This window comes from Felis catus, chromosome C1, assembly GCF_018350175.1.
Source record: "Felis catus isolate Fca126 chromosome C1, F.catus_Fca126_mat1.0, whole genome shotgun sequence".
In the NCBI taxonomy this organism is placed as follows: Eukaryota; Metazoa; Chordata; class Mammalia; order Carnivora; family Felidae; genus Felis; species Felis catus.
The window spans coordinates 183,763,729-183,790,349 of NC_058375.1; the positions used below are offsets into that span (position 1 = coordinate 183,763,729).

Genomic DNA, 26,621 nt, shown 5'->3' on the forward strand with positions numbered 1-26,621 from the left:
ACACCTGTCAGAATGGCCAAAATTAACAACACAGGAAATGACAGAAGTTGGTGAGAATGTGGAGAAAGGGGAGCCCTCTTATACTGTTGGTGGGAATGCAAACTGGTGCAACCACTCTGGATATGGAGGTTCCTCAAAAAGTTAAAAATAGAACAACACTTCGATCCAGCAATTGAACTACTAGATACTTACCTAAAGGATATAAAATACTGATTTGAGGGGGCACATGCACCCCGATGTTTATAGCAGCATTATCAACAATAGCCAAATTATGGAAAGAGCTCAAATGTCTATCAATTGATGAATGGGTAAAAAAGATGTTGTGTGTGTGTGTGTGTATAAATATATATATATTTATATATATAATGGAATATTACTCAACTACAAAAAATGAAACCCTGCCATTTGCGTTGACTTGGATGGAGCTAGAGTGCATTATGCTAAATGAAATAAGTTAGTCAGAGAAAGACAAATACCATATAATTTCACTCCTATGTGGAACTTTAGGAAAAAAAAAAAACAGATGAACATACGGGGGAAAAAAGAGGAGGGCAAAAAAAGAGACTCTTAACTATAGAGAATAAACTGATGGCTACCAGAGGGGAGGTGGGTGGGGGATGGGTCAAATAAGTGATGGGTATTAAAAAGGGCACTTTTTTTTATTAAAATTTTTTTTAATGTTTATTTATTTTTGAGAGAGAGAGAGACAGAGTGTGAGCGGGGGAGGAGCAGAGAGAGAGGGAGATACAGAATCCGAAGCAGGCTCCAGGCTCTGAGCTGTCAGCACAGAGCCCAATGTGGGGCTCGAACTCACAAACCGTGAGATCATGACCTGAGTTGACGTTGGACGCTTAACCCACTGAGCCACCCAGGTGCCCCCCTTTAAAAAAATTTTTTTTTAATGTTTATTTATTTTTGAGAGAGAGAGAAAAAGGACACTTGTTATGATTAGCTCTAGGTGTTATATGTAAGTGATGAATCACTAAATTCGATTCCTGAAACCAGCATTATACTATATCTTAACTAACTAGAATTTAAATAAAAACTTAAAAAAATAGGGGCGCCTGGGTGGCGCAGTCGGTTAAGCGTCCGACTTCAGCCAGGTCACGATCTCACCGTCCGTGAGTTCGAGCCCCGCGTCGGGCTCTGGGCTGATGGCTCAGAGGCTGAAGCCTGTTTCCGATTCTGTGTCTCCCTCTCTCTCTGCCCCTCCCCCGTTCATGCTCTGTCTCTCTCTGTCCCAAAAATAAATAATAATAAAAAAAAAACGTTGAAAAAAAAACTTAAAAAAATATATAAATAACACTTTTATGAACATTGTTATATGCGCCTCATGGTACACACGTGCACACATTTATATTAGGTATATCTTTAGCTAACTAGATAATGCCAAAGCATTTGTTTTTCCAAATGGTTGTACCAATTTACTAAAACATGATATTAGCAGTCTTTTAAAATTTACGCCATTTTGGATGTTTTGAAGTAGCGTCTCAGTGTGGTTTTTGTTTGCTTGTTTATTTTTGGAGAAACAGAGCACAAGTGGGGGAGGGGCAGAGAGAGAGGGAGACACAAAATCCTAAGCAGGATCCAGGTTCTGAGCTATCAGACACACAGAGCCCAATGCGGGGCTTGAACCCACCAACTGTGAGATCATGACCTGAGCTGAAGTCAGACACCTAACCAACTGAACCACCCAGGCGCCCCTCACTGTGGTTTTAACATGCATTTTCCTGGTTACTGATAAGGTTGAGTACAGCATCATACGTCTATTTGATATGGTCATTGGATTAACTAGTTTGTGAATTGCATGTCCAAATTCCTTGTGCATTTCCCTGTTGAGTTGGTTGGTTTTTCCTTATCAATTTGCAGTTGTATTTTCTATATTCTGGATACAAACCCTCGTCTAAGTCCCACTCATTCTTCTCATCTCAGATGAGTTGACCCTTCTTTTAAGGAATCTTTCTGGATCCCATCAATCAGGTAGAGGTGTTCTTCTTTTTCTCCTATAACCCTCATAACTCATAACTCATAACTTCTAGCATAGCCTGTATCATAGTGTATAGTGTACATACACATTATAACTAAATGTTTATTTATCAGTGTCCCTCAGTAGGATGCTCACTAGAGTGCAGGTTCATAACAGCAGGGACTAGGCTTTATTTATCTTTATATCCTAGCTCTTAGCTCAGTAGATACTCAATAAATATTAGCTCAATTAATGAGTACATGTCCAGCCACATATAAGAAGTATATGTAGGATGGAAAATATAATTTAGATTGTCAATATCAATGTATATGTATTTTCTTTCAACATCAATATTTAGGTCGATCAACTCTGCTATTATCAGAGATTCTCCTTTTTTTCAGTCTAGAATGGGATATTTTTCTCCCCCAGTGGTATTTGTGAGGTTTTATTATTATTCTAGACCAAAATATCTCACCATTTCAAACATAATAGAACTCGTTGTATAGGTTTATTCACCTGGTAGGAATTTGGGCTAGGCACTACAACAGGGATTATGTTGATGCCTGATTAAATTTAGTCGCTTTTATTATAAGTTCCTTTAATGTAGCACTTTACCTTTGAAAATCTTTTGACTGTTTGGGAAATGCTCAGGAATTTATTAGATTCAGACAGATACAGAAAATTTAGTGGGATCCACTCTTCCTTTCTCTCTTCCTTCCTTCCTCCTTCCTTCCCTCATTTCTTTAAAAAAAATTTTTTTTTAATGTTTATTTATTTTTGAGACAGAGAGAGACAGAGCATGAACGGGGCAGGGTCAGAGAGAGAAGGAGACACAGAATCCGAAGCAGGCTCCAGGCTGTCAGCACAGAGCCCGACATGGGGCTCGAACTCACAAACTGTGAGATCATGACCCGAGCCGAAGTTGAAAGCTCAACCAACTGAACCACCCAGGCGCCCCTTCCTTCCCTCATTTCTGATCCTTTATTCACTTCTGGTTGATTCTCTAATGCTCTACAGTGCTGCATCTTCATTCTTCTTACAAGTTCTTTACCACTTGAAATTACTGACCACTTCTTGCTTTTTGAAACCCTCCCTTTCCTGTGTTCTCTGGTGTATATAGTCCTGACGGTCTTCATTCTCAGTCATTTTTACTGAAATTGTCTTCAATATGGCTAAATATGCCTGACAACTCAGCCCAAGATGCTTATACTCTGCTCACGTTCATGGTCTTTAAGACTTTAACTATTTCAGTTCCTCCTGGAAATCATCATCTCCAGCTATGTATCTGTAAGAATCTCTACCAGGATGTCCACTGCACCCTCAAATGGAACATGCCTGTGATGGAACTGCTGTTTTACACACTGACTCTCTTTGGGCTGCCCCTTCCATGGTAAGAGGCATCATTATTTCCACAGTTACTCAGGCTGTTACACAGTTACTCAGAAGTGGGAAGGCATCTTGGATTCCTCATTCTTTCTGTTCCTTCAAATCCAGCCAGCGCACGCTAGTAAGTTCCTCCTTCATAATGTCTGTTATATTTGCCCCTTACATTCTATCCTATTGCTGTCCCCCAATATGCAGGTCCTCATGGTCCACTGGTAGCCTTGACCACTACAAGCAGCCTTCTAAATAAATATCCTCACTCTCATCTCTCTTCACTGCAATCTCACATTAATCTTCTAAAAAAAACTTCTCTGTACCTATCAACTACTCGTTCAAAAGCCTTTACAGCTGCTTAATTCCCATAAAATCAAGGAGTCATTCCTTAGCCAGGTCAGAGTGTTTCATACTCCACTTATTTCCAACCTTATTCTCTCCTTTTCTCCAACAAAACCTCCCTTAGCTCACTGCTCTAGTCAACAGCTTTTGAGTATGCTTCAACCTCTTAATTGTTTTCTGATAATCTAAGCCCTACTTTTCTTCAGGGTCAGTTAAAGTCCTAATTCCAGTTCTAACTGATCCTACTCAAAATTGATTTTACCTCTTGTATCTTGTATTATTATTTTTCATTCATTAATTCAACAAAGCTTATTGGCCATTGTTCACGGACCAAACACTGTACTAGATAGGGGGATACAAAGGTGGGTAAGAAATAGTTCCTGACCCTGAGGAGTTTAGGGTCTTTTCTAGTTTGACCATTTAGAACATAAAATACTTGAGGGCAGAAACTGTCTTATTCCTCTTTGTATTTCTAGTACTTATCAGTATCTTTTAAAAAATCCATATGTCTTATGTATTTATTGCTGTCAACAGTAGTGATAAAAGACAATGAGAGTTTCTTGTTTTAATAATAAGGAAGCAAGTTAGGGACCAGAAAAATTTTCCTTAATATATTTTACATAATTTTACTAGAAATTCAAAGCTACCATCTGTCCTTCTTTCTATTGGGTTTTAGTAAAACTCCTTTAATCATAAAGCTCTATGTGCTTTAAAAATCCTTAAGGCTATTATTATTCAGATTCTTTTCTGGGATTTAAGGATGAAACTAACACTTTTGGATAATTTGCAGAGTTAATTTAACTATTCTATTCTATTAAGAAATTCTGTAACATAGTCGTATACACACTCACTCTCATAAATACACATTCACAGAAAACAAAAATTGTACCAAAATCTCACTAGTGCAGTTGGTAGACCTGGCACAAAGCCAGGAGGGATAATAATAGTTAACTTTTATTAAATGGATTATCTTGTATTATCCTCCTTAATCCTCAAAACAACTCCATTATGTAAGTACCATCAGAATCCTTATTTTTCAGATGGGGAAACCAAGATACAGCTACATTTATAAACCTGACATAGTGAGTGAAAGAGCCTAGATTCAGAATCCAGGAACTCTGACTCCAGAGTCTTATGTTCTTCATGACTATGCTATTATTTCTCCCATAGAGATGTAAATAATGGCTCAAAGTCCCCCTGCACCGCCAGCCTCCCCCCCCCCCAAAGTGTAGGGAAGCAAAGAGAGAAAGGAAGGAAGGAAGGAAGGAAGGAAGGAAGGAAGGAAGGAAGAAAGAAAAGAAAGAAAGAAAGGAAGAAAGAAAAAGAAGAAAAGAAAGAAAGACAAAAAGAATAAATAAATAAAAGAATGAAAATAAATAAGTTGTTCAGGATCATTAGCCATCCTAACACAAGGCACTGGAAATTTCAAAGGGTCTCCTTTTGCCCACTGAGACTTTCTCTCTGTCTCATGTCCTCTATTTGGAAAAAACGGAGGAAAACAAGGTAAGAGACAGGCTCATCATGAGCACACACAGCTGTCACCAGACCATTTTATTTCCTGAACGGTTGCTCACAGTGGCTTCTGAGAAATAGGAGGTGTCACTATTCAGTACTTACAGCAATCCCAGGACAGAATTGCCAGTGTTAAATAGAAGACTGGCATGTTTTAACTACCACCACCCCCTCACCCCCACCCCGACTCACTCCTCTATACACTGGAGTGGCAGGTGGACGTCAGAAACAACAGAATAAAGAAAGGTGGTTTGTGCACTTGGGGTGATACAGAGTCTTGGCTTCTGACGCAAAGGCAAAGACAAAAACAAAACAAAACACAACAAAAAATGTGGAAGAATTGGACAGAAAGGGGCACCAGGAGACTAGGCGCCTCATCCAAATAGGAACCAGATGCAACTTTAAAATATGTGCCTGCTTTCTGTGCTAGCATTTGTAATCTGTGCCCATACTTACACTTCATAGTGTAACACTATTACCTCCTCCAAACACCTAAAGTAGAGGTAGTAATTATACTACTTTCATGGAGAGAAGTGCTTCTGATAACAAAACCAAAATCACTTCTGACGAAAGCTGTAGATGTTTCTGATTCAAGCATGACTGCATGTATGCATATTTGTTTGAGACTGCTAACATTGTTAAAAGGAAATAAATCAGAAAAAAAATTTCCAGTTACTTTAAGCCTTATGATCCCATGGTGGATTGTGCAGCAAATCTTAAAGTGCAGATCAAAATGGCTCTGGCCTAAAGTTTATGAGTAGACAAGGTTTTAAGGTTAAGGAGAGTGTGTGTTTGCATCCTATGGATTGACAGAAACTAGTCCTAAAAATAATTGACAAGAACAATCAATGCAGAAAACACAGCACCACATCAGAAATATTTTCTCAAAGGATGGTTTTTGAAAAAGTATAGAAAAAAATTCACATGACTGGTTAGTTCTCTGATTATCACTATTATCTTAATCCACTTTTAACTTTCATAATTAAAAAGAAAATTAAGAATATTGACATTTTCACCTTTGGTAGCCTTAGCCTTAGATAAAAATAGAAATGTGAATATATTGAAAGTATATGTTAGGATTTTGTGTACATCCCTGGAAGGGAGTTTGCTTGCTGGCTAGCTCAATTTTTGACAAAGAAAAATGGGCTGCTCTTGCTTCTTGCACAAAGATGCACTGTTCACAGAGGAAACCAAAAAATGGGGAATTTGTGTTTAAGTTGAAAAGAATTTAATACCCAACATGATCATATATTTAGTATAAACTTTCTATTCACTGATAAAATGTGTGGCTTATTAGAATTAAAAGTGTAACTTTGTAATAAGAACTTAAAATACTGATATCTGGAAATTCTAACAGCAAGCAAGACATTCGAAATTTCATTTTCAGTACCCCATAGTTAAAGATATTGCTCTGGTTTTTAAAAACTCAGTTTTATCCATGCAGTTGTACACCCTGAAGTTCCAAAAGAAGTGAGGCAAAGTATTTGTGAGTTTGAGCTGCCTCTGTTCTTTCCACAGGGCTGCCATCTGGGCTTGTTTATTTGTGTTTCCAACTTTCTGGAACAGGGAGTTTCTCTGTTAGGGACAGGGCACCAAGCAAAGGAAATGTCTTACAGAAAGACTATCTTTTTTTTTTTTTTTTTTTTTACTGTATTTTCAAACTTCAAGTTTAGCTTGGTTAAAAATATCAAATGACTATTACAATCACAAAATTTTACATAGTTGGAAACCTCAGAATTATCTTAGCAAATACTCTTCCACACCATGCAAATCATATTCTCTACAAGCTACCTTCTTGTGACTTTAAGATCTTTTTCAAGACCCAACTGTCATTAAGGCTATAGCTATTAGGTTGAGAAATCAAACATTTTTATCTATCCTTCTACAAATAAGCATTTGATTTAAAAATGAAAAATAATTCCAAGCAGTTTTGCTAATTTTATAAAGTATATATGAGCCACATTATAAAAAAATGAAGCAAACGAAACAAAAACCTTTCAAAATATAATTAAGAAACAAAGCATTATTGTTAGATTTACACAATCTGTGAAGAATAGTTTAAAAATTCACAGGCAACACTTAAAAAAACTGGTGCCTTCTCTTTGAGAGATTTCATTTAACAAATAAAATAGAAGCAAAAATTACCTTGTAAAGTGAAATCCAGCAATACATATTCGTAAGCAAATTCTGTCTTTGTTTCCACTTGCGGTCTCTTCAGGGTAGAAAATATTTTTCCAGGGCTGCTATCATCAGGGTCTTCTAGCTTTCTAAGTCCGCACCCCATGGCAAAATCTGTAAGGAATTAAATTGCAGGATAGGGGAGGGAGAGCAGCAAATTCTGTTGTTTAAGCTGCAAAAAGAAAGTTACAGACTTAACTGCTTTGATTTTTTCAGCTAAACCATAGATAGTCAAAAAGAAAACATTTGAGTCCAAAGAAAGGAGCTGAAGACATTTTCTATCCATTTTTCTGTAAAGTCGTTGAACCCATGATGATTAAGCCACAGCTCTGGGAGGCTGGGCTTGATCTTAGGAGAAACATGCAAGCTGCTACAACTTAGCGGAGAATTTCCATGCCACGTCAATTTACAGCCAGCCCCCTACCAGAGTTCTGTCGCTCAGGGCACCAACAGTGCTTTGTCTGTCCCAGTTGGCTGGATGATAAAGGAGGTGTCCAAAAACGGAAATAAAAAGGCAAAAGTGCAACTCGGATGGAATTATCTACAAGTAGAGGATATATTCAGGCATAGTGGCATGCAATTCTTTTTCTGTTTTCTTTTTTCCCTCTTTGCTGTGCCCACCCCCTCCTTCCTCTCTGCTACTACCAGAAAAGCAAAAGGAGGGAGGAAGGGAGGGAGGAAGGAAAGAATGAGAGAGAGAAGGAATGAAAAAAAAATGGATTCTCAACATGGTTGGAAACAAAAATCATTTCCAGAAAGGAAGTCAGCTTTAGGAGGAAACTGTTTCTGGAGTCTAAAAGGAGAAAAGTAAAGCTTTTTTTTTTTTTTTTTTTTTTTTTTTTTTTTTTTTTAAACAAACACTTGAGTCTTTAGGTAGCACTGTGGATTTCTTTCCACAGGAAGACTCTTTCCATATACTAATCATATACTAATTAAAACTGCTAAATATAAAAAAATTAACATATTTTAGGGGCGCCTGGGTGGTTCAGACGGTTGAGTGTCCCACTTTGGCTCAGGTCATGATCTCTCCTTCTGTGGGTTCAAGCCCCATGTTGGGCTCTGTGCTGACAGCTCAGAGCCTAGATCCTGCTTTGGATTCTATATCTCCCTCTCTCTCTGCCCCTCCCCTATTTATGCTCTCTCTCTCTCTTAAAAATAAATAAACATTAAAAAAAGATATTTTAATGATAAGATTTTATTTCTCTTATGTGGATAGTATCCTTAAAGTTTAAAGTACTCCACTATTAGCAGGCTTCTGAGAGGAACTGTTAACACTTTTACAGGTCCCAAGGTATCCTTAATTAAAAAAAAAAAAAGCAACAAAACTGACAACTTGATTATTCAGTCTTGTAAATTGCCATTTACCTGAAGTCAGGAACAATTTATAATGGACCAATTGTAATGAGTGTTCACTGCATATTACCATGTACAGCTCAGGTAGTATGGTGCACTCACCAAAGCTGTGAGCCCTGGAATCAGACTGCTTGGCTTCAAATCCTGCTTCTAATGCCTACTACAGACGTGATCTTGGCAAGTTACTTGATCTCTTCAAGTTTCAATTTCCTCCCCTAACAAAATGCAGTTAATAATAGTACTTACTTCATAGGCTTGTTATGAAGGTTGAGTGGAATAATCTTATTTCATATCTTAACACTATGCTTGGCTAATAGCACAAAATAAATTTGTTAATGTGCTTCCATTATAAAACAGTGTTGAAAATAGTAATAGCAAGGAAGTGTTTCTGCCACAACTCTCATTATTTACAGAATAAACCTGATCACATATCAGACTCTAGAGAACACAAGCCTGTAAAGGTTTTTTCAATCACATTGAAGAGTGCATATAAAGACTCTCAAAGGGGGGAATGGATGAGCTTGTAGATCACTATGACCTCTTGTCTCTTCAGTCTGCCTACTTGTCTTTCAATAGTCACTTCTCAGAAGTGATTTTAACAGAGGAAAATTCTACCATTCTTCATTCTCATGGATGAGCATGGTTGGTGGTAGGCAATTTCAATTTGGCTAGGAAGACAGCAGACTCTCACCCAGTTTGACTCATTTCACTAGTCACAGTGCTTTCATGCCTGTCATTTCTCATGTCCTCTTTTGTATGGTGGGCTGTGAGCTACTGGGTGGCAGAAATGGAATATATGAAGTTCACTAGTCCCTGGTGCAGTACCCAGAAGATGGCTTATTAAGTACTCATAATATTTACTAAATGCCTGCTATGTTCCAGGAGCTGGCTAGGTACACAAGATGACTAAACATGGCTTCTCCTAAAGAAACTTATGGTTTAATGGAGAAGACAGACTTATAAACAGATAATTTCAATATGATTTGGTAGCTGATGAGATAGAAGTATGCATATGATGCTACAGAAACCCAAGAAGGGGACTCTATCTCAGCTTGGAGGATGGCATCTGACCTGTCTTGAAGGATGAACATGCATAAGATAGATAAAGGTGGGGAGCATGTGCCAGGGAAAGGGAAAAGCTTGAGCAATGTCACAAAATCATGAAATAGCATGGCATGAACTTTAAATAACATGAAGCAGTTGCAAATTACTAGAACATAAAATTTGAAAGACAACTAAGCTGTAAGAGAGGCAAGAGCTAAGTTGTAATGGACCTTATGTCCCATACAAAGGGAATTTGGACTTTATTTTGTAGGCAACAAAGGAGAATTAAATAATCAAGTAAAAAAATCAAAGGAGTAGTTTGAAACAGGCAACTAACATCACTTTGTATTTCTAATGGATCACTATGGCTGTTTTGAGGAAAATGGTTTTAATGGGAGCAAGAATGGAGGGAGACCCAGTCAGGAGAGTATTGCAGTAGTCCAGTTGAGTGCTGACAACTTAGATGAATGAATATGGGACATCATTATGTCCTTAAATACTTTTAAAAATCTTTTAGTAAAAAAAAAAACCTATAGTTCCTTTAGTTCATTATTTGATCCATCACTATTTTTTCTCCAAAAGTTGAACAAAATAAAATTTTATTTGACACATCATTATCACCTAGAGTCCATAGTGTACATCATGGCTCACTACTGGTAATGTACATTCTATGGGTTTTGACAAATGTATGACATGGACCCACCATTACAGTATCATACAGAATAGTTTCACTGTCCTGAAAATCTGTACTCCTCCTATTCATCCCATCCTTACTTCTTATTTAACTCTGATGCATCTGGCAATTGTAATATAAAGGGTAAAATATGGATCAAAGTCAGTTTTTCCTACACTGACATTCAACTGTCACAACTACATTTGTTTTCATAGATAATTTTTTTTTTTTTTTTTTTTTTACCAATCATGTTTCCCCAGGCTTGTCATATATTGAGTACCTATAGTAATTAGGATAAATATTTGGAATAAATGTTTTCTATCATTGGTCATTTTTTTCTGTATGGAATTATGTTTTCAGTTCTGTATTGCAAATAGGGTTTCTCCAAGTGCGGACTCTTATGTGGCTGTATATGATGAAGATATATTATCAATTCTTGTCTATGTTCTAGAATGGGCTCACTTAGTCCTTGAATTAATGAGTGAACCTTATAAAAATATTCTCCATAACTGATAGCAAATTATTTTCATAGTTACTATGCAAGTTTAGATCACCTAAGCTCACTAAAGTTTTAAAGCTTCTAAGAGATAATTACATATTATCCAGTCCATGCCTTACAAAATCTTTCCATAATAGTAACTTTTAAATCCAATTTATTTTATGTGGCCCTGATCCAAAGAAGCAAATTCAAAAATAATTCAACAAGTTTTTATGGAGCCCTGACTACATATTTAGGGCACATGTAGACACAAAGATAAAAATACCAATTTATGTCCTTAGACATCATAAGCTAGCAGGCTAGCATTGAGTTTTAACCTAATGCACTGCTAGTTTCATAATGTAGTCAAATTTCCTAAGTAATTAATGACTTATTGAAAGCACTACTTATTGAAAGAAGTATTTTTAAAAATATTTTTAAATGCTTATTTTTGAGAGAGAGAAAAAAGTGGGGGAGGGGCAGAGAAAGAGGGAGAGAGAATCCCAAGGAGAATCCATGATGTTAGCACAGAGCCTGATGTGGGGCTCGAACTCACAAACTGCGAGATTGTGACCTCAGCTGAGATCAAGAGTCAGATGCCTAACTGACTGAGCCAACCAGGCACCCTAAAAAAAGGCTTTCTTTAATGATTAGAAATGCCATACTCATCACATACTTAATCATTGTATAGACTAAGATTTTTTTACTTTTTATTTTTCTCAATAGTCTGGCTTCTTCATATTACATATTTAAAAATTTTTAATGCTTCTATAATCTTTCATTGTCCAGCAGTTCACAATATTATTATTCTTTAAAAATTGTTGACTACTCTTAACTGTTCATTCTTCTAGATTAGAAGTTTTCAAACTATGTGTGGCAGAGCTCCCTGGTTCCGAAGAGGTGTCAGTTTTGGAAGAGAGGGGGCTTTGATCATGAGGGGAGGCCAGGCAGGCAGGGCTCTGGGTCCATCACACCACTCTTTCTTCAAACAGAATAGTGTAGATTTTGTCAGTTTCATATACCAGTAACAAACAAACCCCCATAATTTTCAGAAAAGGAAAACAGGTACATTATCAATTAACTATGTTGTTTCTAGGAATAAATATACTGAACATAAGCCAGACTTGTATATGTAAAACTATGCAACTTTACTGAACAGCGTGAAAGGAGAGGCAAGTAAATGGAGAGATATACATAGACATTTTTAGGAACACTTAATATTGTAATTATCTCTCTAGCTATTCCTTGACACCTGTCATTGAGCTGTAGATTTAATGCAATGGTGACCTTATCCCTAACAGATTTTTCGCATGGAATCTCTCAGGTGGATTTAATTTAATTTGATTTTTTAAAGTTTATTTATTTATTTTGGGGGGGGGGGTGGGCAGAGAGAGAGGGAGAGAGAGAATCCCAAGCAGGCTCTGCACTGTCAGCATACAGCCTTATGTGGGGCTCAATTTCACAATTTGTAAGACTCTTCACCTGAGCCAAAATCAAGACTCAGACACTTAACTGACTGAGCTACCCAGGCATCCTCAAGTTGATTTTAATATATATGTGGAAGACAAAAAGACCAAGAATGTCTAAGATACTTCTGAAGGAGAATAAGGAGATATAAACACTACATATTAAGACTTATTATAAAGCTATAGTAATTAAATCTGTTTTTTAGCAAGGCATAGACAAATTAACTAATACAACAGAATAAAAAGCCCAGAAACAGAAACCTGCATATGTGGAAATTTAATATATGAGGGATGTGGCATGGCAGATCAGTGGAGAAAGTGGAGCTGGGACATTTGATTATCTATATGGTGATGAAATTGGATCCCTACTTCATATCGTATATAAAAATTTCAATTTTACATGAAGAATTTGAACATCAAAAGAAAACTTTACATTTTTATATGAAAATATGGATAAATATTTATTCTGATGTAAGAGTACTAAAAACTATTTTTAAAGCAAAAAGATAATCAGAAAATAATCATCATTGATCATAAAATAACAATCATGGGGTGCCTGGGTGGCTCAGTCGGTTGAGTGTCCGACTTCGACCCAGGTTGTGATCTCGCAGCTTGTGAGTTCGAGCCCTGTGTCAGGCTCTGTGCTGGCAGCTTGGAGCCTGGAGCCTGCTTTGGATTCTGTGTCTCCCTCTCTCTGCCTCTTCCCCAGCTCATACTCTGTCTCTGTCTCTCTCTCTCTCAAAAATAAATAAACATTAAAAAAATTTTTAAATAAAATAACAATCATAAGATAAATTTTCATAAATCCTACTATATTAAAATTAAGAATTTCTATTAAGTGTAATGTGAAAGGACAAGATACAATTTGGTAAATGATATTTGTCAAATATCAACCAATAAAGGAACAGCATCAAGAATATATAAAAACCTGAAAATAAAGAAAAAAAAAGCCAATAGACAAACAGACACAAAATATAAATAGGCACTTCACAGGCAAGGAAACATATATGGTTAATAAACACACACAGAGATGCTTAACTTCACCTTCTATTTGGGAAATTGCAAATTAAGACCACAGTGAGATTATATTGTATTGTGGTAAAATACACATAAAATTGATCATTTTAACCATTTTAAAGTGTGCAATTCAGTGGCATTAAGTACATTCACAATACTGTATGATAATCATCACTATCTAGCTCCAGATTTCTCTCATCACTCCATGAGGGAAACCCATATCCTTTAAGCATTCACTCTCCATTGCGATTTTCCCCCAGCTCCTGGCAACCACTCATCTCCTTTCGATCTCTATGCATTTATCTATTCTGGATATTTCATGTAAATGGAACCTACAATATGTGGTCTTTGGTGTCTGGATTATTTCATTTACCATAATGTTTTAAAGGTTTACTTATGTGATAGCATGTTATCAGTACTTCATTCTTTTTTATGGCTGAATAATATTCCATTGTATGGATATGCCACATTTGTTTACCCATTCATCAGATGATAGGCATTTGGGGTGTTTCTATCTTTTGGCTATTGGGGATAATGTTTCTATGGACATTAGTGAGATAATGTTTTATACTTATTTAACTGGCAAAAAATTAAGAAGTAGCTAATATCAAGTATTGGAGAGACCTCTTTAATTGTATGTTGCTGATGGGGGTGTAATTTGCTTAACCATGTTGGAAAACAACTTGACATTATCTTGTGAAATTGAACTTTCACATACTGTATGATCCAGCAATATTACTCCTAGATACATACCTAGAGAAAGTTTAGCATGTAAGTACCAGAAGATTTATACAAGAAAGTTAACAGTAGTACTATTCTTAAGAGCAAACAACTTGAATCACTCAGATGTGCATCAATAGGCATTTCTTTTAAGGAGTCTGCTATAAAGGGAAGGAAAGTAATGGAGGAGTAGTGGGGGTTGAGAGTTTTTTTTCCTGATTAAAACAGGAGAAAAATTACATATTGCATATGCTAAAGAATTAATGCCATGGAAAAGGGGTGTGGGGTGGAGAACTACTGGAAAACTTGATTTCTCAGACATTTAATCTGAATTTACCTCCTAGTTCTGGAGGGTGCTGTATATACCCTCCAGTTTTAGGTTTTACCTATTCTTCACTTTCCCTTCGTAAACTGCTAGATCAAATAGAGCATATCAACTAAGTACTCAAAGAATTATCTGTTGTTCCTACTGTAACATCTATAGAGAATTTGATTGATCCACTTTCCATATCACCACATAAATAAGATCCAACTCACCAAACGCTCCCATTCATAAATTATTCACCAATCAAAGTGAAGAAACTAGAGTTATAGAAAGAAACATGGATGAATCTTAGTAACAAAATGTTGAGTGAAAATGGCCAGTGGAAGAAGACCACATGTAGTATGATATCCTTTTTTAGACTGTTTAAATACAATTAAAATTAACTTGTGATGACAATAATGGAAAAGTACAGAACTTAGGACAACGATTACCTCTGGGAGGAAAACAGAGAGAAAAGGAGCACATAGACCTAAATCATTGGTAATCTTCCAGTTCAGTTGTTCTCAAACTTGAATCTTCATCAGAATCACCTGGAGAGCTCATTAAAACCTAGGCTGCTGGTTTCCACCCCCAGAATCCGTGGAAGGGTTTGTTTGGGTGTGGGGCCTAAAACATGTGTTTCTAACAAAGTCCCAGGTGCTGCTAATGCTGTTCTTCTGGGACCACACATAGATAACCACACCTAGTTCTTAGGTTGGGTTGTGAGTTCACTGGTGTTGCACTGCATTTTGTTATGAAATGAATGTAGTATTTAAATTAAATGGAAAAAAAAAAAGATAGTCATAGACCAAAGCAAAGATGAGAGTGTTTCATGAAGCAAGGATTAATATTAATCCAGTTCTGGGCTCCAGAAGCATTCACCCCAAAAGAGGTAGAGTTCCACCACTAAACACAAACTTGGCAAAACACTGCTTTAGAAGTGTTGCTAACTACTTTGAGAAATAAAGTTGAAGGTTGACTCTTCCTTATCAGTGACAACAGCCTGCATTTCACTTCTCTGGATCTCAATAATCTTTGGCACATAAGATATCTACATCCTTGGTTGATTCAAGATTGTGTTTAGAGAAAACATTTTCCTTACTTTGCATGTTCTTACTCTTCCCTCAAGTGCTCTAGGTAATTATTTTTCTTACTTTCTACCTCCCTCTTCCAGATTTATTGTGTCTAGCTGCTAGGTTCTGAGATAAAATTTAGATATTTCAGATCTCTACATTGAGCAGGGCATATGTAAAGCGCATACTGTTGTGTCCAGGAACGTGCCGGCCACTGACTGGGTTTGAGAAATGCCTGAACATAAAATTCTTGCCTCACAAGCAAGTCAGCCTAGAGAGGAAAAGAGATCCACAAATATAAAATTACAACTCAAAGCAAGGCGCATAGGACGTCAGAGAAAGATTTATCTGCTTTCAGAACCTCTCCTAAACCCAGCTCCTTTAAGCTTTCTCACGCGCTTCCACTTTCACAGCCCCAACGTCCAACGCGGGCGCAGAGAGAAGGCGCGGGCGGGGCGGGAGAGGGCCGGCGTTGCAGACCCCACCTCATTGGCTTTCCGGCCGGCCGGAAGCGGCGGTGCACTTCGGCTGCGCATGCGCTCCTCACACGTGCTTCCAGAACGCCCCCTCCGCTGCCGCAGCTAGGCCGGCATCATGGTGCAGATTTCTGCCCTGCGGCTGCTAAGACGGCCGGGGACGAGAGGAGTCTCGCTCCTGGAGTACTCTACCCCCCGCCACTACAGTTCGGCCCCTCTCCGTGCCCGCGACGATGCTCGCGACGCGCGCGCTTTCTTCACGACACCCATTTTCTACGTGAACGCGGCGCCGCACATCGGGCACCTGTACTCGGCGCTACTGGCAGACGCCTTGTGCCGCCACCGTCGCCTCCGAGTTCCCAACGCCGCCGCCACGCGATTCTCCACTGGTACCGACGAGCATGGCCTGAAGATTCAGCAAGCAGCAGCCGCTGCGGGCCTGGCCCCGACCGAGCTGTGCGACCGAGTCTCTGCCCAGTTCCAGCAGCTTTTTCGGGAGGCTGGCATCTCCTCTACCGACTTCATCCGCACCACCGAAGTCCGGCACCGGATCGCTGTGCAGCATTTCTGGGGATTGCTGAAGGCCCGGGGTCTGCTCTACAAGGGTCTCTATGAAGGTTGGTATTGCGCCTCCGAAGAGTGCTTCCTGCCTGAGGCCAAGGTCACCAGGCAGCCGAGTTCCTCGGGGAATTCGTGTCCTGTGTCTTTAGAGAGTGGGCATCCCGTAGTCTGGACCAAGGAAGAAAACTACATTTTCAGGCTTTCTCAGTTCCGAGAGCCTCTTCAGCAGTGGCTGCGGGGCGACCCTCAGGCAATCACCCCTGAGCCATTTCATCACGCAGTTCTTCAGTGGCTAGAGGAGGAGCTGCCAGACCTGTCAGTCTCTCGAAGGAGCAGCCACTTGCATTGGGGCATTCCTGTGCCCGGGGACGACTCGCAGACCATCTACGTATGGCTGGATGCCTTGGTCAACTACCTTACTGTAATTGGCTACCCAAATGCTGAGTTCAAATCTTGGTGGCCAACCACCTCTCATATCATAGGCAAGGACATTCTTAAATTCCACGCTATCTATTGGCCTGCCCTCCTCTTAGGGGCCGGCATGAGCCCACCACACCGCATCTATGTCCACTCACACTGGACGGTCTGTGGCCAAAAGATGTCCAAAAGCTTGGGCAACGTGGTGGATCCCAGGACTTGCCTTGATCGCTATACTGTGGATGGCTTCCGATACTTTCTTCTTCGGCAGGGCGTCCCCAACTGGGACTGTGATTACTATGATGAAAAGGTGGTTAAGTTGCTAGATTCGGAGCTGGCAGATGCTTTGGGAGGTCTCTTGAACCGGTGTACTGCCAATAGAATAAATCCTTCTGGGACCTATCCGGTTTTCTGCACTACCTGCTTTCCCAGTGAGCCAGGGTTGGTGGGGCCGTCAGTTCGTGCTCAGGCAGAGGACTATGCTTTGGTGAATGCAGTGGCCACTCTGCCCAAGCAGGTAGCTGACCACTATGATAACTTTCAGATCTATAAAGCTCTGGAGGCAGTGTCCGGCTGTGTCCGGCAAACTAATGGCTTTGTCCAAAGGCATGCACCGTGGAAGTTGAACTGGGAGAGCCCAGTGGATGCCCCCTGGCTGGGTACTGTGCTTCATGTAGCCTTGGAATGTTTGCGAGTCTTTGGAACTTTGCTCCAGCCTGTCACCCCAAGCCTAGCTGATAAGCTGCTATCCAGGTTGGGGGTGTCTGCCACAGAGAGGGGCCTTGGAGAGCTCTGTTTCTTGCCTCGATTCTATGGACATCCATGTCCTTTTGAAGGGAGGAGGCTGGGACCTGAAACTGGGCTCTTGTTTCCAAGACTAGACCAGTCTAGGGCCTGGCTGGTAAAAGCCCATAGGACCTAGAAACTTAGTTTTTAAATTGGCTTGTGGTAAAAAAGCAAATGTGTTATTTTCTTATTTTGCGTTTTTAGGAAAATTATGCTAATGTTTTCTAAAGTGTTGTATCATATGAGCACATAAACAGTGTCACTGTGATAAGAGGTTTGTAGCCTTTCAGGTGCCTCCCCTCCTAGTTTTCAGTCTCTGTGCCCATTAACCACTATCCTTTGTACACCAGTGTCTCTAAGATGTCTCCAGGGTCAAAGATGGGTGAGAGACAACTTTGCTGATAGTATTCCTTCTCATTGTGCCTCCTTCCAAACCACAGTTAATGTTATTTGCCCAGACTACCTCTTATGGCTTGTTTTCCATTGGCCTGGCCTCTGCTGGGCAAATTAGTGAAGATTGGGGGTTGGAGGCCCCCTACCTCAGCTTTTACATAGTAGTCCTACTTTGTTATATATGTTGGGTTTCCTATTAAAAATAAACAGGTTTCTTTATTAAGCCTTTAAAAACCAGTGTCCTAGACAAGATGGTTTTTGCCCACGTTTATATTTTCATTTCTTACAACTATAACTCCCTACCTACTCTGTTAATAGTCTGAATAGTTGTGCTTTGTAACATTACACTTCAACCAGTAGATGGCTCTACAGTTTCACATACTTGATTACCTAACATTGACATTTCAGAATATTTAGGATAAATTTGTTTTCTGCTAATTTGGCAGAATTTAAAGAAAAAACTTTATTGCTTTCCTTAAAATAAGGGAAGACTGTAACCACTGCTGTTTTACATAAAGCAATAAAAAAAGATCAGAATCCTGTTTTTTCAAACTACTAAAAAAGGACATTTACTCTTTTAAACGTTTAGTAAGGTAATAAGTAAATGTATCAAATGCGTTTGGACTATCCGTGATAAATTACAAAGCTCTCGAGTTGGTTATGTTAAAAATTTTAAACTTTAATCACAGGTTTACAGGTATGATTTTAAAAATTTGTAAAGGGGCGCCTGGGTGGCGCAGTCGGTTAAGCGTCCGACTTCAGCCAGGTCACGATCTCGCGGTCCGTGAGTTCGAGCCCCGCGTCGGGCTCTGGGCTGATGGCTCAGAGCCTGGAGCCTGTTTCTGATTCTGTGTCTCCCTCTCTCTCTGCCCCTCCCCTGTTCATGCTCTGTCTCTCTCTGTCCCAAAAATAAATAAATAAACGTTGAAAAAAAAATTTTTTTTAAAAATTTGTAAAGAGCTCAAAATGGTTATATTTTCTTTTTATTTCTGAATCATAATTTTGTTACCACATACATAATTTACCTTATGTGATCTCTTTTGGCAAATCAGAATCTATAATACAATATAGACATTGTGGAATAGTTATAAATGTTAATACATATACTTTCAAGTACTTTTTACCGATTATTTCTTTTGCTGTCTTAAGTTATTAAAGTTTAAAAGTCTGTGAGTACCTTATTCAGATCTGTTCTGTTGAATTTGTTGAAGGTGATGGTGAAGGGAGGAAATGATCAGTGCTCCAAGAATCTCAAACTGGATTTAGGGATCTCTCCAAGGCTCCATAAGAGAATATCACAGAGAAGATGTTAAGGTATCAATTTACTCAATGACTACAACACAGTAAGCCAGCGTAATACTTGATAGGTGATTGGATAGCTAGGCCAAAGTTTATAATGAGAACTTGCCTTGAAATATTCATTCTCAGCATGGTAGCAAGCAGAGAGAGCTCACTATGAAGTCAACTATTGTGCTGGTAGTTCCCCCAGATTTATTCTAGGTGCTACTGTTCAGTTCCAGTTTCTGTTTATTAATCAATATGGTGAGAGATTTCTGGTTGCTTGGAAACATTGCTTAGAAAAGAATACTTGAAGGCATTGTAAAGGTGGAAGGACCATTTCTACAAATGTTCCTTCAGACCCTCCTCTTCATAATGGAATCCTGGGCTTTCCACATGACATAGTCTAGCTATCTTCTGGGATTGGTAGGGCAGATTACTGGAGTGTAGGAGGGGTATAATCTCTCCTAGGGCTGGATAGAGCAGAGTGGTAAAAGAAATGAGATGTGTTTATATGAATGAACAAAAACAGACTTGGAAAACCAGTGGTATGATAACCTCTGCTGTTGAAGTGCCTTGATAGCAATCTTTCTGTTCCTATTATGAAAGGACATTCACTTCCACTTGAATGATCTTTCCTATGGCCTAGTGCTGGTCAATACACTGGATCTTGACTTGCTGGGTGTTAATGGAGTTCCTTTTGTGCAGCTTGTCATTTATAGAGGTACTTAACTGGCTACCAGAATATTTATGGTACCAAAGGGCACAAGAAAATAGAGAATCCAAGAGGAGAGGGCATTATTAGTACAGATACATAATTAATACAGGATACTCTGAAGAAGTGGGGATCTAAGTTACTCTGTGGTAATATGGAAGATGAACCAGTTGGATTCTCTGTCAGGGGCAAGGTATGTAAAACAAGTATCCTTTGGGTACTTAGTTGATGTGTTCAATTTGATCCAACAGTTTAGGAATGGCAAGTGGAGGAAAGGTGAAACTTAAAACTGAAGAGAGGGCATCTTATGCACCCTTTGACAGAACAGAGGTTTCTCCCAAACTACTACCTTGAGGCTCCTAAATATTCATTTTGGGGTTCTTGGGGGCATAGTTGCAGAAGGGGATAGACCAGGTGTTGACAACGTATCATGTTAAAGTAATAACGTAGCTGTCAACTCAGCAGGCTACAGTCCTATCAATGAAGTCATGCAAGAAGTTGTGGTCAATGTATATATTAGGTGCATCACTGTATACTGGAGAGCCATTCTACAAGTGAACTTAGAGCTTAGGCACCTCAGAAGTCATAAGACCTGTGGCTATATATGGAGATCAAGAATAGGCAGGAAGAACAAATAGATACCATCTCTGATTTCATTGATATCTCAAAGTTATTCTGGAAGTAGGCCTCATTATTTTTCTTAACGACCTATATGACCCCTATAGGGGCTGAGAAGAGCCGGATAAGTTGAATATTAAGTTGATGCCAAAGTACTCATGAAGGCCTAGGCTGGAACATGGACACAGGTCTTTTTTTGCACAGTTGGACCTGTGGTTGGGGCATAGCTCTTTATTTTTCATTTTTAAGTAAGTTCTACAACCAATGTGGGGTTTGAACTTAAAAGCCCAAGATCAAGAGTTGCATGCTTTGACTAAGCCAGCCAGGCACTCCAGGAAATAGCTCTTTAGATATGGGAAGTTCCAAAACTGAAGTAAAGCCAGTAGTTGGTTAGGTTGGGTGGGCCTCATCTAGGATGCCTTATGATCATGATGTAGCTTGAGTAGCAAGTGGCAGTATGAAGCATTTAGCAGATTACTCCTTGGGCATTATGTAGGGCTGGTTTCTTAGATCTCTGACTGCCCCACCCCTGGTAAGTATGTAGTTGCATTGTTGGCCTACATTAGTGTAACCCGGAGTTATGGGGGAGGCCATGCCTCTTGACTGAGACTTGGTTCATAAAGCTGCTATATGATGATCTAAAATAGTCTCCTGGAGGCAATTCCCCACTATCCATAGTTCTACCAAATATAGAACAACTGTTTTGGTGGGTGAGATCAAGGTTGCTGTAAATGTTGGTGGGTCCTTGCCCTCATCTTTTGCCTGAGTGAATAACATCAGTGGACCTAAAAGGGTGTGGATGTATTGACAGCCATAAGTCTATTTTTGCAGCAAAGGTTTACGAGTTCTGAGAGCTTGGAGGGAGCTCCAGCATAGATTTGGGTAACCAAGAGCACAGGTTAGGGGGATCAGTCTTAGAAGAAAGGCTTTGAGTCCCTTGCGAAATGAAACCAGTATGAAATATGTCATTTCAGCACAACTCAGATGGTCCTGACCCTTCCTCTTACAGGAAGGAGCTTTAGATAGCATTGATCATCTTTTATTAATAGGAGCACACCAAATTTGGGGGTTAATATTGCTGGAAGGGCCAAACAGTAACAACCAAGCTAATTTAGATTAATTAATGGGATTTTAACCTTCTTAGAGAATGTCTTATTCTTTTTTGAGACTGAGGATAAGAGAAGCTCAGCCTAAGCTACTTTCCTCTATCATCAAGAACTACTTTGAGCTGAGGGGAAGGGACTAACCAGTTTAAAGGGGAAATTGCTGCTTTCTCTTAGTTTTTTGGTAGTCTTGGGTTACCTAGTATTATAGATCCTCTGAATTATGGGAACCACCTAACAGGGAATAGTTGAACATATTTAAAATACCCTGCTTGGGGCACCTGGGTGGCTCAGTCGGTTAAGCGTCCGACTTCGGCTCAGGTCACGATCTCGCGGTCCACGAGTTCAAGCCCCGTGTCGGGCTCTGGGCTGATGGCTCAGAGCCTGGAGCCTACTTCCGATTCTGTGTTTCTCTCTCTCTCTGCCCCTCCCCATTCATGCTGTGTCTCTCTCTGTCTCAAAAATAAATAAATGTTAAAAAAATTTTTTTAAAATACCCTGCTTAAGATTATATCATATTAATCAGTTTCTACTTATATTTTCATGACAAGGGAAGGGAATTGGGAAGAGCTACACACCAGGAGGATCTTCCTATGGCATTGACAACTAGAAATAATATACTTTCTACTGCATCTTTTTATGAATAGCTATTGGGAGTTTTAGCCATACTTGGATGTTCAAAGTAAGGTAAGGCTAAGTACGGAAGTTCCATCCTTGGCTGTTAACTAAATATCATTTGGTTTGTGGCACAGACTACTCACCATAGATTTTAAAGTCCACAGCTCCTCACTTAAGAACTGGAAGGTATGAGATGTCAGGATGTTTCAGGAAACCAAGTGTGCCATCTGCAAGAAGAAAATTATAGCTCCAAGGAGAGATGAGCCCTGCCTTCAAGTCATGAAGAATATTTTGGATGAAACATCTGCAGAGGGCCTGGAAGACTCACTGTGTAAAGCTGGAGGGACAGCTCTAGGAATAACTGGAAATGGATGATACCACCTTTCTTAGTGTATGGTATGGGAAAAATGGTTCTATCCTCTCTATACTACCATTCCTAACGTCATTCAGGCCTTGTGCATGTACCCCTCATTAGTTGATAGTCACTGGTTTGTGCGATTTAACATGAAGATGTACTTTCAAAAAGTAGTTTATGACTGATTTATAGATTAGAATTTCTGTTTTCTTAATACATTCAATAAAAATATGACCGACTGCACATTTTTTCTCAAAATATTTTTAAAAATGTAGTAACTTTTATGTTGGAAAACATTAAGATAGTTTCAGTAATTTGGCTTTCCTTGAACTAGTCTAGAAGAGTCTGCTGGTTAAAAAGCTATAAATACTAAAAATATAAAGTTAATAAGCATGTTACACATTTTAGGTTAAATCAGTACAATAATACAAATACAATGTATTTCTTTCAAACCACATGAAAAGAAATGTTAAAGAAAATTCAATCCAAAAGGAGACAGGAAGGAGAAAAAGGGGCAAAGAAAAATGAAAAATATGGTAAAAGAAAACCCATAAGACAGTAGAAATGATTATAATTACAAATATCTCAGAATTGTAATGAACATCAAAGGATAAACCTGTCAAAAGACAGCCATGTTCATTCTTTAAAAAAATTTTTTTTTCAATGTTTATTTATTTTTGAGAGACAGAGCGTGAGTAGGGAAGGGGCAGAGAGGGAGACACAGAATTCAAAGCAGGCTCCAGGCTCTGAGCTGTCAGCACAGAGCCCGATGTGGGGCTCAAACCCACAAACCGTGAGATCATGACCTGGGCCGAAGTCGGATACCCAACTGACTGAGCCACCCAGGTGCCCCAGCAATGTTCATTCTTAATAAAAAGTTAGCTATATGTAGTTAAAAGGCATATACTTACAAGAGAAAATGAGACATGAAGAAATACTGGGCATATAAATAAACCAAAGGAAAGCTGGTATTGTATTATTAATAGTAGGCAGTCTATATTGAGAGGGGAAACCATTACTGAAGATAAAGTGAGGCTTAATATAAAAGGAATAATGCAGCAGCAAGTTATAACAATTAGGAAATTGTATGATCTAACAACATATTCTCAAAATATAAAAGGATAAAATTAACAAGAAATGTTCAAGTCTGCAAAAAAATGAAATTGGCATTCATGAGTTCAAAGAAACTAGGCAATGAGAAAGTAAAAACTTACACTACACATCAGCACTTCAGTCTTTAATGCTCACTACCACGTGTATCATTGCTAAGTGTAGAAAAATAAAAATTTTATAGCAGGTAAGGTTTTGTGACTCTAAAACCTTGACTTTTTCCATATATGCCTCTGTGAAAATAATAACTTGCTTTTTGAATAGATATGTCAGCAAATATACCTGTTCAGGAAGTCCTCTCTTTGGATTATTAAAAGGGGAGAATCCCATGGCTATAATTTTGCCAAAGTTTTTCATTGTTAGTTCGGTAATAAGCAAAGGTGAAAGGAGAGAACCAATAGTTCTGTGTTCCTTAATTATGTTCTCTCATTTACTTTTCTCATCAACTGTGAGGTATTTTTGTTTCTCTGTTTAGCTGATGAGAAGTTGAGGCAGAGAGAGATTAAGTAACTTGGCCAAGGTTATAGTTTGTAAAACAGAAGAGCCTAGACTCAGATTTATCTTGATGCCAGAGCCTCAGCACCAACACCACAATCAATCACTGAGTATATACTGAGGGCAGTGTATTGTGGGGAAGAGGAAGTAGCATAATCAGAACCAAAGATTTGAAGATGAAGAGTCTAAAAAAGACCCCTTAATTGAAATACAGCAATGAGTGTTTCAAGGTGGGGGATTATTCTTGATAGCTAGATTATGAAATAGATGAGTGCCAAAATAGAAACTTAGAAAAACTACTTACCTTTATCATGAAATATTTCTCTCTTGCTTTCAATAGTTCCCTTTATATCCTAAGCCTGCTTATGTGTGCTGGTATAAATTTGTTAAAAATTTTAATAACTCTATAGTCTGTATTTTTTTCCTTAAGATTATTTTGTTTCTCATTTTCAGAACAGTGTTCCAAATTCTTGAATCCAGTAGTTCTCCTCTAAATGAAAGTATGCTGTCATAAATTTATGAATCTAAGTATTTTGAAATAACATTTTACAAATACTTTAGATAATACATTTATCTCTAAACATGAAAACATATCAATATTCAAAAGTTTTATTTGACTTGACTATTATAGTAACAAAGCCAGAGAATTTTATTCAAGCTCACAAACACTGAAACTTTTTCATTTCATACATACAGTTTTAATATAAATGAACTTATGAAAAGACTCATCTATTTACTAACAATTTAAGTTCTATAAATTTACTGAACATTTATTACTGTATTCTTAAGACATCTTTCCTAACAAGCCTGCAGAAATCAGGTTAACTGACTCCACAGTTATTACCAAAGCAAATCCCACTCTAACTAAAATGCTACATATTGAATAATTCCTGGTAAATTATCTCATACATGACAGTCAAGACATGTTCTAACTTCCCCTAATTAGAGATTTTGTTATGAACTGCACAAAATGTCGTATTTTACATTTTTAATGAAATGTAGCTATTATGTTGGACATGGGCTACACCTTGAAGTGTGATGAAACCTATGTTTATATAGGTCTTTAAGCTATCATCTAAATTGTATTTTTAAAAATGTATAAAGAAGTATTAAGGGCCTTGCTAACTTGGAAGCCATGAACACCTACATCTCTGTTCTATGTTTTAAATAATTTCTTCAAACTATGTTTAAATTCAAGTTACAAAGTCCCAAGTTAGCAAGGCATGACGGGTACTTCTGCAGTATTTTTTGCATGGTAGCTTATGACTTATTAACATAATTAGACTGGTACATTATAAAAAATATCCTATATAGCATTTTGCAGATTATCCTTAAAAATCACTTACTAAAGCAATTTATAAAGGCTTTCATAAGGCAAAGAATCTTCAATCCTGGTAAAATGAATTTATTGCATTAACTTTTATATTTAAGTTTCTGTAAAACTTACTTTATGGGAACTCCCTACATTTTTAAAAAGCAAACCTTTTATTCCTGAGTTCAGTTTCATTTAATAATTCATTACTGGAATGTAATTAAATAAGTCAAGTAACGATGTGTAAAAAGCGTATTTTGGTATTATAGAAGAAAACCATAAGTACTAAAATGAATTACTGAAACTATGTATGGTTCATTGTGTGAACATTGATGGTTGGATTTTTACACCATTTTAAAATATGGAAGGAGTATTTTTTGCTGAATATAAAGGAAAAATTTTAATGTTCATTATGACACTGTCTGACCTAGAATTAAAAAGTAATCTAACAATTAATAATCCTCAAACTAGAAATATTTTTTTTAATTTTAATGTTGCCCACATAAAAATCAGCCTTTATTACATAAAAATAAGGTAATTAATTCAAAACAAATTTTAAATAAAACATTTTGGATGTAGCTGATACCATAAAATTAGTTTTCTAGCCTAAGGAGAATATATAGGACTTCTTCCTTTTTCCATAATTTATGGAGACCATCTAAAAGTACAGCTATCCATTCAGGGGCACAAAAACCAATATAAATATATAACTGTGTGTAGCTAAGTGTAAAAAAAATTAGTAAATCAACCTGATCTTAGAAAAGCAAAGGAAAAATAGTGACACTTACTGGTTAACATCTAGAGTAGTGAGAAGGGGACTAGCCAAAGTCAACCAAGTTATCAAAACCCATCATTGGTAAGTCTGTAGAGGTAGATGTTTT

At 38.1% G+C, this 26,621-nt stretch overlaps 2 protein-coding genes and 2 long non-coding RNA genes across 9 annotated transcripts in view; 3 read left to right on the forward strand and 1 right to left on the reverse strand.

Moving 5' to 3' along the window:
* The window catches only part of RFTN2 (raftlin family member 2), a 76,863-nt gene extending 57,447 nt beyond the window's left edge, over positions 1-19,416 (reverse strand). Inside the window, exons 1-2 of one of the 6 annotated variants that reach the window (XM_019838417.3) lie at positions 19,314-19,416; positions 7,343-7,489 (exon numbers count right to left, since the gene is read on the reverse strand). In XM_019838417.3, coding sequence (XP_019693976.1) covers positions 7,343-7,481 — 139 coding nt within the window. In that variant the 5' untranslated portion in view covers positions 7,482-7,489; positions 19,314-19,416. Of the gene's footprint in view, positions 1-7,342; positions 7,548-7,799; positions 8,144-8,830; positions 8,968-19,313 lie in introns of those variants that run through there. The other 5 variants (XM_045034231.1, XM_045034232.1, XM_045034234.1 and 2 more) reach the window with 5 other exon arrangements.
* The window catches only part of LOC123379231, a 113,373-nt gene that overhangs the window by 57,364 nt on the left and 29,388 nt on the right, over positions 1-26,621 (forward strand). The gene's annotated exons all lie outside the window — the stretch shown is intronic.
* Positions 16,004-18,011, forward strand: MARS2 (methionyl-tRNA synthetase 2, mitochondrial). The gene has a single exon (XM_003990998.6). It carries the CDS (start codon positions 16,098-16,100, stop codon positions 17,877-17,879), a length of 1,782 nt encoding a protein of 593 aa, XP_003991047.3. The 5' UTR covers positions 16,004-16,097; the 3' UTR covers positions 17,880-18,011.
* On the forward strand, positions 22,233-23,066 carry LOC123379232. Its single transcript, XR_006583462.1, has 2 exons — positions 22,233-22,537; positions 22,626-23,066. It is a non-coding gene; the product is annotated as an uncharacterized LOC123379232 (long non-coding RNA).